This window comes from Azolla caroliniana, unplaced genomic scaffold, assembly GCF_043228905.1.
Source record: "Azolla caroliniana isolate FFs.n. ecotype wild unplaced genomic scaffold, voAzoCaro1.0.p SCAF_4, whole genome shotgun sequence".
In the NCBI taxonomy this organism is placed as follows: Eukaryota; Viridiplantae; Streptophyta; class Polypodiopsida; order Salviniales; family Salviniaceae; genus Azolla; species Azolla caroliniana.
In genome coordinates, this window is record NW_028230439.1 from 25182096 (window position 1) to 25193881 (window position 11786).

The 11786-nt window shown below is 37.2% G+C and overlaps 1 protein-coding gene across 1 annotated transcript; it reads left to right on the plus strand.

The window, feature by feature from the left end:
• The first annotated feature begins 3063 nt into the window (after positions 1–3063).
• LOC147865624 (uncharacterized) lies at positions 3064–5987 on the plus strand. The gene is made up of 2 exons (XM_087318481.1): positions 3064–4194; positions 4527–5987. Exons 1-2 carry the CDS (start codon positions 3364–3366, stop codon positions 5859–5861), a joined length of 2166 nt encoding a protein of 721 aa, XP_087174607.1. The 5' UTR covers positions 3064–3363; the 3' UTR covers positions 5862–5987.
• The last annotated feature ends 5799 nt before the right edge of the window (positions 5988–11786 follow it).

Sequence of the window (11786 nt, forward strand, 5' to 3'; positions counted from 1 at the left end):
GAAGAAGAAGAATGAAGAATGAGGAGGAAAATGAGCTTTTGTTACTTTGAGCTTTTTGTGTTCAAAAATTTCAATTGTTATGAGGATGTAGTAGAAAAAAGAGAGAGAAGAGAGGGGGAGGGGGGGGGACCTACTTACATACATACTTTGGGAGGCATCATATGAAGGAAGGAAGGCATCTGGCGGAGAACCGCATGAACACCTAAAGATCATGGGTTCAACTACTTTCCACACTTCGATCGAGTAAACTAGGATGAAAGATGTGTGAAAGTCAAGCCTTCAATCGTAGGGGCCGAATAACCAACAAGTGTAAATGTCAAGCCTTCAATCGTAAGGGCTGAAGATCCAACATGTGTCTAATATCAAGCCTTCAATCGTAAGGGTTGAAGACCCAATGTGTGTGAAACTCGAGTCTCGAATCGTAAGGGTTGATGATACAATATGTCTGAAAGTCGAGCCTTGAATCGTGAAGGCTGAAGATCCAATATGCTTGAAAGTCAAGCCTTGATTGCAAAGGTTGAAGATCCCACATCACCAAAAGTCAAACCTTGATCGCAAAGGTTGAAGATCCAACATGACTGAAAGTCAAGCCATGAGTCGTAAAGGTTGAAGATCTAAGGACCAACATGCGTGAAAGTCAAGTCGTGAATATGAGGATGTCCATCCAACACGTCACTATGAGGTTTTTCCATAGACCCATAATATTGCCACCATTGTGCAAGTAGTAAAGACGAGAGGTATGCATCCACCAACCATCGCGCTCTCAGGTTGCTTATTCTTTGGAAAAACTATATGCATATTTTCTTGAACATGTAATGGCTATGTGGGACACATTAGTTTCAAGAGAAGTTTCGCTACATGGGAACATATGGTTGCACTTTGGTCTATCATTGAGGTTAGTAGAGCATATAAGAAACATATATATTGAAGTTTTTGGCGAATTTAAGAGACTATACAATAGCCCTAAGGGACGCACTAGTTTCGAGAGTTCACTTCATTAAACCATATCTTCTCGCTTCATGCTATCATTGATGAGGCCGTATCAAATGAGAAACATATGTATTCAAGTCCCATTTGTTTCAAGAGACGGTTTTGTACACTTGAACATATCTTCATAGTTCATGCTTCATCGAGGACGCTAAAGAATAAGAACCAATAAAGGCATTGAATAGGGTGATGAGAGATTAAATAGAGGTACAATAAGTGTCCAAATGAATGCATCCACGGCTCATCACACACATAGACTACTTCTTCCACCTCCTTGTATTCAAAGCTATGGTAATGCTCTTTGGCAAATTATTAGATATGAAGGATGGGAAGTAAAGTTTTATTAAACTTTGGAAATCAACATTACCACATAAATAAAAGGGTGTCCTTGTGGCAATGTTTATCATGTACAGTACTTGTATACTTCGAATAGAAGATCGCCTTGAGAAAAGGAGAAATAATTCATTCTCTTTGTTTGAGGTGCCATGGAATATTTGAAACAAGGATTCACTTGTCATGGACTTGTCCATCAACTCAAAGGCAATCTTTGATTCTGGTTTCCAAATACTATTTGGGGAATACCATTGGATTATTTCGTAATCAATTGCAAGAAGATGTCATTTTATCCATTTGCTTAGGTTTTGGGCAGGCTAGAATACTGCATCCATTCGGCAACTGTCTTAATGTTGGCTTTTGTTTTTGTAAGTCCTTTTGAGACAATATCTACTTTTCTAAAATCTATATATACACATTTCACCCTTTTTGAAGCGCTTTTGACCATTAAAAATTTGGTCATTTTCGTGGGGTTTTATCTCACATTGAGGTTTCTAATGAGTAATGTATTGCTAACAATAATACATATATAGGAATGATTATGATGGATTTGTATGAATGTTTACAAAGTAGATTCTCGACATTCATATTTAAACCTTGAAATTCAAAAACCCAATCAAGCAAACCATTTGGTATGTTACTACCATCCAAATGCAAAATGACAAACCATTTGGTAACTTAAAGGAAAATAACATCAAATCCTTCAAACAAAACTAGACCCATTGGATAGAAGAAGCATACATTTTATATTACATTGAAGAAACAACAAGTTTTGATGAGGAGAATTGACAAGACACAGATGTGTGCCAAGAGGAAATTTAGAGTGCCTCCTCAATTAAAGAAAACAATGGTTCTAATCCATATCATTGAAATCTAAGTTGTAGTTTACTTGTGATTTATTCCGGTCACAATTAGACGAAATTATTGCCCCATCGTTGATGCAATCACCTGAATGAAAGAAGTGTGACTTAGCAAAGGCATTGCTTGATTTCGAAGGGTTTGTGGAATGTGAAAATGTACACAAATGATATGTCTATGTTGAGTAATGATCAATGGTATGTCCTAATATTTTACTGATTCAAATTTCATACCACCAAACCTAGGTTCAAATTCAACGAATTTATTCAATACTATTGTAGAATAATACAGTTTGAAAGCATGGCCTTACGTTTTATGTAGAAAACCGCCATTGATTAAATTCCACTCATTTGGTTAGTTAGTGACTCACAAAGTGTCTCTAAGAGTGTCAAAGGCATAAATTGGTTCAATGATATCTTAGAATGTCAGGGGTCTAATGTTTTAAAGACTCACATTTTGTTGTCAGATTGGCGTACCGGCCATTTACTAGATAGATGATGTTGTTGCACGGTGTGCAACATTACCAATGAAGTTGCACCCGCACCTGACCAAACGATTGGCATGTCTCTTAGAGATTTCCCAATTATACACTCCCAAGATCTATCGATCTCGAGGGAGGCACGAAAGAGTTTGACAATGGACAGTATTGTGCGAGGTCTGGCGTGTCCATCGGATTGCTTTTTTACCTATAAAAATGTCCAAGTAACCAAGGCTTGGGACAAAAGGCATATTAATAATATCTTACTTGCCACATCAAGAAGGAAAGAATTGGCTAAAAAGCAAGCAATGCAATGAATGATTGGCCTCTCAGAAACAGAGAAGCAGTGAAAAAAAAATCATCAGTTCATTGCTCATCAGCCGATATAATGGTCAGATTAAACAAGCGGTTTCTCTCTTTCCTAATTGGCTTCTAGAGGTTACTAACATGCTCTGTAGATTTTGGGTCCATTTGTGAGTGAACCATCTTCCTCTATGTGTATGTTGAGTAAATGCTGTATTTTCTCACATTTCGTTGCATATGATGTGTTATTGTTCTGTTTTCTTCAGGAAACATAGCCAAGATTAGAACTTGTTTCTTTCTTTCAAGCATTGAAACCTAGAGTCAATCTTTTGCTTACCCTATATACATATGTTGGAGAAGAGTGTTTTCCTTCATTGTCTTTTCAAGCTGGTATTAGCTTAGCAATGACTCAAATATGTAGGCCCAATGGGATTGCTAAATCTAGGAGTATATTTTATGCAATCCTGGACATTTGGGTAGATTGGAACATAACAATCCTTATGTTAACAACCATGTCACTCCAATTCTTCCTCGTTGTCGCAGGTTTCTACCGGAAATACACATCTAACACTCTCCTCCATGCCGGTGTATGGCTTGCCTTTCTAACCCTAGATGTATGTGTTTTCTATGCACTAGGGCTCATGGTATCCTCTCCTCCATGCGATGATGCCATATTCTCCATATATGCCCCTTTCTTGCTCTTCCACATTGGTGGCATTGATGCCATAAATGCATATGCCCCGACTGACAATGATCTCTGGCTCCGATATGCCTTGAAAATGATACTTCACATTATTGTGGTCGCGTACCTTGTTAGTAGATCCGATAGGTGCCCACTTGCCACGATGGTCGGCACATTGCTATTCATCGTTGGCTCATTCAAGTATGGTGAACGTATCTTTGCTCTTCGAAGTGGAAGCCAAGCCGAGGTTCTCTCGTCATCCCGACCAATCTACAAATACATGGGATTAGATGATGGGAGTGATGACCTTATCATCGTAGGTGAGAAGGAATGGTACGAAGAGTATACGAGGAACCCGAAGGTTAAGGCTAAAGACATTGTTGGAGTGGTGACTTTCAAAGATATCCAAGGTTGCCAAGGTCTTGTCGAGATGATGGGTATTGAAGGCGCAAGGAACATCAAGTATCTCTGCTTGGCTTATTCTTTGTTTAAGATCTTTCGTCGGAGGCTCGCGAATTTGCACATCCATTCCAAAGACGAAGACTACACCAAGGTGATTGATAAGATCAATATCCAAACCGGGTTAGTTGAATCTAGTTAATTCTTATTAACATTAAAAGAGATCATTCAACATTTGACTCTCCGTTTAGATCAATACTACACCTAGGGAGGGGCACCTACCATATATATTGGATAAGGGATATGTAATATATTAGTTTGATCAACTTGAATCAAGGAAATTCCATTGAATGAAATGTAGAATGCCTAATAGAGCTTGTACACCCACAAACCCAAGGTGAAGACAAATATTTTGTGCATTGGGTCCTATCTCTAGTAGTCGTTATATCGACTCCTAAATTGAGTTTATGCAATTCTATATGATAGGTGAAATGCATCTTGTCAGAGCTCCAACCAGATGAGATCCGAAAGGTGATTGACCTTGAGCTAAGCTTCATTTTTGATGGTGTCTTTAGCAAAGCATCGGCAGTGGCATTATACCAAGGGATTGGGATTATAACTAGGCTTTTATATGTTATATTTCTAGCTGTAGCAGAGATTGGTGTAATTGTTCTCGATACAACACATTTCGTGTGCATGGACACAACATTGAATACGATTCCATTCGCACTTGGTTTGACCAATCTTCTATTGCTTGTTGCACTTCTTGTGGAATGTATGCAACTTGTGGAAATTATGGTGTCCAATTGGGTTAGGGTGTGGCTTGTGTGTAACTATGCACTTCGGCCATCGGTTGCACATAATTCATTGGGTTTCACTTGGTTGCACCATTTCAATCAAAAAGTTATCATGTTTGGATTAAGGTATGTGGGGGAACCTCGAATAAATCCTTGGAACTTCAAATTGGAACAACTTTCTATTTTCGTAGATAGCTTGGATAATGTGAAAAGACATTATATGCTCAAATCGGACATTATAAGGGTGCATGATATTCAAAAGATGCAACAAAAGATTACTAGTCTATTGGACATGGAAATGTTGCACAGTCACTTGATAAATAAGATACTTAAAAGATATGAAGATGTTGAAGAATTTCAAGAGTTATGGCAATTGCGAATGCATATTTCAAAGAAAATAAGCTCCCTCTCAAGAACAAATTCTTTACATGGACTCACAAGCTCCTCCTCGAGAACTGGTTCTGTACGCATGGATTTATTTCATGATGATTCAGGCTTGGAGGTTATTGTTCTAGATTGCCACCTTTTGACAAGTGCTTTTGAATTTCACCTACTGGATGAGCCGGAATGGGAGACAATTCGCAAAGATGTCCATGTGATGGTTAGCATTGGATTGTCAAGGTATTGTATGCATTTGCTTATAAGGAGACCTAAATTAACACCAGAAGACCCAGACATAGCTAGGGGGTTCTATAAAGATGCCAAAGAACAACTGAAGCAATTGTTTACACATAACCTCACACAATCTAGGGATGTTAGTCGCCTTTTGCAAGGCCATGAAGAATTTGGTATTGGTAAAGCTATTCTACTAGCTACTAAGATGTCAGAGAGAATGTCAGGGCAAGAAATGTGGAAGTTACTTGCACAAATTTGGATAGACATAGTGATTTATATCGTAATTTCTGGAGATAATGCTTTTCCGCATATTGAGCAAATGGCCAAAGGTGGAGAGATTCTTACACACTTTTGGGTGCTTCTTGGGCACCTTGGTCATAAACGGAGTTCTTTGATGGGCTCTAGATAAGGGCAATCTTGTGTATCCATTAGTCTTGAAACCACCATCATTCCAAAAAATAAAACTCTTGTAGATTTTATTTACACCTAAAATATCTTAACATACACAAGTATTGAAGTGTATATTGTACTCATTTATCAACTCTTTGCATCATTGGCCTAGAAACTTTGTAACATCAAGATTAAGGATATGAAGTTTGGAATATAATATTTTAGTATAAACATGACGTTATGTACAAAGCACAATGCCATATTCATAAATGGGTTGAGTGTGAGGACACACGTTGTATTGCTTGTATAGATGTAACAAATTCATTACAATATTGTTCATGTGATGCCATCTTAAATATTAAGGTTAAATCCTAGCATGACTATTCTCTTCTAATTAGCATTTTTAGGCTTGCAATTTATTTGCTCACATGTTTACTTAGTAATTGATAGTGTGTGATTTGGACATTAATACAATGTGTATCATTGAAGATAAGGAAACTCGGTCATAAGCAATTTGGATTTGCTATGTAAATGTGAATGAAGAACAAGTTGAAACAAAAATGTAATTAAAGTGTCTACCACATGCCAAATTGTTTGGTTTTACCTTGTCTTTGTAAAGAATCGGATGTGATTTTGTGCATCTGAAGGTGTATATGTGTGTGTGTGTGTGTGTGAGAGAGAGAGAGAGTGAGTGAGTGAAAAAAAAACACAGAGTATATAGAAAGGTAGTAAAAACTGTATTAACAAGAGAATAAACAACCAACATTTACAAAGAGGAGGAGAAGGTGCTTATGTAGTCACCTTCTCTCTATGTTCTCTCACTACAACCTCCACTTGGAAAAGAGGTGGAGACTTAACTACCTACTAAATATGTGTCATAGGACTTAACTTCTACGACACTTAGTTTATGATAATAGGATGGGATCGTAAGTCTGTGAGAAAGATATGCAGAAATACACAACTTGGAAAACAACAAATCATAGAGAATACATAGGTAGGCAGGTTTTATGCGGGAAAAAACCAAGGGAGAACAGATCTTCACTGTTACAGTGGATATACAAGAGAAGGATAAAACAGATTGCAACACTCTCATACGGAGTGTACCAACCACATAGGGTTGTTGGTGTCTACTGTTACACACATAGTTATGGCACTGCTCACACTTTCACGCATCTCTCTCTCACTCTCTGTTACACTACAAAAACTCTATATTGCATCTACTGTTCTATTCACTTTCTCTATTCTATTCAAAGTTTGCCCTAAGTGTATTTATACTCGTACACAATATGGGTTATTTACAAATATGTATGTTATAATTATTATATTATAATAACAATAACAATCGCTAATCAACCGACTGATCGACTAGGCGTTTCGACTAGCCAACTAGTCTGTCTTTGTCTTCGACTTGGATCTCATGCTATACTGTCGACGCCTCCTTGTCTTCGACTCTCAGCTCTCAACCCGACCAGTCGGCTACTCCTCGTCTTCGATTGTCGGCTCTTGCTTAGCCGAACTATTGACTCCTCCTACAAGAGGGACATGTTCTTAACATATTATACAAGGAGGTGGGATGTTCACACACTTGGGTATTCCAAAGGTGTGTTCCCACACTAAGGAAGTTGAGATTGATTTTGAATGGTCTTTGATGGCATTTCTATTCACCAAACTACCCCCGTGTTTGTTTGATAAAAAGAAGTTGTTGCAACCTTGTATGGATGATTCCAAATTAACATTATAAACTCTTGGTTTAAGTCTATTTCTTTACATGTATGTTTTGGGGGATTTTGATGTTAGGCGAAAGCGCCACCGAATTTCCGATTGAGATCGGGTTTGCGAATCAAGAGGATGTGCAAGACCAATAGAGAGAAAAGGTGACGCGGCCATCGTTTGTTGGGACATTGCACCGAAAGTACATGATTTTAGTTTGCTAAGGGAGCCAACGCTTTACGTTCTCCAATATATAATGTACAATTTGAGTGCCTTAGATATCAAAGTTGACGACATTGTTTGAGTGTGAGAAATGGTTTATTGCCTAAAATTGTATGGCGATTCTTAAAATTGAAGTTTATGGCCGTTGTATCTCCAAAGGAGGTACATACCTATGATGTCAAATTTACTACACCTTAAAGTTTTAACATTGCCTCAATATTTGATTGTACTTACTCACCAGGTGTTTTTTGTACTATTAAGTTGTTTACTAAAGAGTGCCTACATGTGCGTGTGAGAGAGAGAATAGAATAAAGCAGATGTTTTATGGTTCATGATGATGCCAATTTTGATCTATGAGATCAAATCAACATATCATCTTGTATGTGACTCCCTCATGAAAAGGGAGATTTATTTATTCCAAAAAGAAGCTACTTTTCCATTAGTTAGGGGAGATTATTATAGAAAGACTATACAAGGTAGCTTATACATAAATTGGGGAATTACCCTTTGACCGAGTTCAAGAATATGAGACTATGTACATATCCTTTCGAACTGGCTACTTAATGTAAGTAGGTACCTATAGCTATAAACTAGTGCCCTTCATCACCGACCAGTACGAGTTGTATCTTGTGGCCTATAACAAAGGGAGGTGAGTAAGAAACAACTAGCTTGAGGGCTGGTAGTTCCACCTCGGGCCGTTTCCTCCTTGCGTCACCATTGGTGTGTTTTGCCATTTTTGCTAGAATCGCAAACAGATAGTAATCACGTTGTTGGAGTGGCCGCAAACCTCGTGAGAAGGGGGATTACTCTTTTGTAAAAAAGATTCTCTTAAATTAAATAATGCACACATATGTGCCCATCCCTCTTGTTGGAAATTTGAGTACACTTATATTATCATTATTGTCTAACGTGTCACCATATTTGTCACAATTTACCTTATATGATGAGCGTGCATAAGTAAATGATACTCATCCTCACTAGGTTGTCATTTCACATCTTCATATTTGGATGATGATGCCATGATGCTACCTCAACACCTAACTTGTATAATCGAGCTCTAAGAAACATTAAGGTTCTTTAAGAGCCAAGGCTCATGGGGGTAGTGAGATGCAATTGGATATGTTTTGGTATTTTTACCTTGTATCGGGGGTTAATATTTGCAACGTAATATTCCAATTTTGACATTTTAAGATGGCTAATACCTCTATGGGAAGATCACTTGTTTCTAATATCATGATAGGATATGATGTTTAGGATTTTACACTCAATTGTCTACATACGAACAAATTTTGGATTTATTCTATGTCATTCCATGCACTGAGTGAGATAACATCACCCCACACTTCCACTTGTGTGTGTGTGTGTGCGCGCGTGAGAGAGAGAGAGAGAGAGAGAGAGAGAGAGAGAGAGAGAGAGAGAGAGAGAGAGAGAGAGAGAGTTGGACAATCGTAAGATGTTATTCATAGTTTATTTCGTAAATGATTTATTTACAATTGTATTAGAAGGTGGTAAAGTCATTAGTAATGTGTGATAGTCAAGATCAATATCATCAAATGTTTCATCTTAATTGCAATCCTCTCTCTCTCTCTCCTAAAGGCATAAATAAATACATTTTAAAGATGTGCCATTACATCTCTATCTGTCTCCACATGGTAAACATTTTGAAAGGAGATGAAATTTGAAGAAAATGACACTTGGTATCAAAATATGGGTTGAAAGACAAGTAAAAAAATGGTATGATTTTAAGTATAAAAAACTTTGATGGTCAAATTGTGTACTAATAGCTCAAATGGAAAGGCTCCAAGCTATCGAGGGCCAAATGTGGGTTTCATCCTCTTTCTCACAAGTAAATGTGATTGTACATGAGGTGGATGTGTTACAAATAAATGCAAAACCAAATGACAAAATTTGCATACCATGTTATCATTGATGGAATGGAAATTTGCTTTTATTACACTCAAGTTCGGATATATGAAACTATGCACGTGTAAGTAAATGTTATTTTTGGAATACTATGAGCAAACATACAATGACAAAATTACTCCACACGATCTCATATGTTTGTTCGGCTGATCCTTAGTATGGTTTTGGTTTTGTTTTTTGTTGGGAACATGATCAACGTTTGTCATGCTATGTTGTAGTACATGTGTGAAAAGCAATTGAAGTAATTGAGAAGCAATAAATATATGACAAACAATTTGAAGATCTTTATGTGAAATTTGTAGAATTTATGCATTACTTTTGTTGAAGTGGGAGACCAAGAGATGATGATGATGATGATGGGTGACATTGAAGGTTAAGTACCTCACCAACACACCATCTTAAAACTTCGATTATAGTGGGAACCTTAGCTCTCCTAATTGTGTAGAGTGCCCACATGCAATAGAATCATATACGACACGCTCTGTGGGACTGCCCAATGTCTCATCGAATATGGCGGGGGGTTGGCCGCTTGTTGCAAGGCTCAATAAAGTGGGGAAATATATGTTGGCTATCATTGCATGCCGCACTTGGCAGAAACGAGCATCAGGAGGAGGGGATGACTTTGGTGATACAAGCACAAGTGGTCTTTTTCTCCTCCAGCGGCAATGTCCACGCCACTCCTCTTAGTGACAAATCTCAAGAGGTGTTGGAATTGGTCAACCCAATAACTCTTTGGATCCTATAGAAACAACGATGTAGGCGAGTCTTCTCCAACCAAACCGCACATCCAACAAGGTTACTGCAAGAGATATGGAGTGAAATTGTAGCCACTCTGAAGAGCCAATATAATGGCCTTAAGGGTGGCTCCAAGGGAGTTGAAAGACAACGAATAGCCTTCATCCAACAATGGTCATCCTCTCCCTTTCTTGAATTAGTGGGCATCCACATAAGATGGAACTATTGCGTCCCTTCAGGGATTTGTACATAATTGTTTCATTTGTAAAATTTTATAACTAATGGACGGAGTTTTTTTTTGGGAAAAAAAAAACTTCGATTATACATATCCCCAAGTCAGAATCATTAAAGAAAGACAATATACCCTAATGCTACACCAATCAATGTGTAATGTGTTGAACATTTTCACAATAAATAAAGAGGGTAATGATCACATGAAAATTGAACAATAAGCACCTTTAAAAAAATGCATTGGTGAACCGTGAAGCTATGAATATTAAGCACATAATCAAGAAAAATCGTAAGCAATACATGTATGTTAGATGATCATAATTAGATACAAGTTACATTTCCTATAAATGTTTTTAAGTTAATATGCTTGAGTGCACATTTGTTTTCATAAAGGTAAAATGTGGTTCATCGTAATTTTCATGTGATTAAGAGCTTGTGGTTTTAAACATAAGCAAGCACATCCTTTCACATTGTGATAAGCTTGTTTTCATTTGTTTCATTACCATCAGCAACAAGACAAAATGTATGTGTGTATTCAAATTGACAAATTGTAGAGAGTTGTGTTATGGAAACTTATCCAACTTTCTAGATAATAAAACAACATGTGCAAGTGGAGATGTTGCACAAGTTTTCAATAAAGAGTTGTATAATTGCAACACTCCTTCACGATGTTCACAAGCATATCCTGAATCACAACATGTTGAATCATGATTGAGGACATATTACCAAAATATAATTGTACATGTACGTCTTCAATGTGAACCAAAATGTTAATGAATAGAAACATAAAGTTTGCTTTAGTTCGTTTTCATGAGAAATATAATTCTAGATGTTTGAGCTTTAATTTTTCAAGTGGATGATAATTCAAAAAGTTGGGTATTACCTTTAGATACTAAGGGGATATCATATGATTTGAATTCAACAATATATATGAATATTGTTTGCAACGAGTGTGAGATAGGTGTGGCAAACAATGAATGCACACACGGACAAAAAAAAATCAAAGCTACGAGTACATGATGTGAACGTGGAAAACATTCGATAAATCGAGTTAAATTTTATTTTGATGACATAAGTGATCAACGTTAGAATAACTCGATGCTCGAGGTGAAATATGCATGGT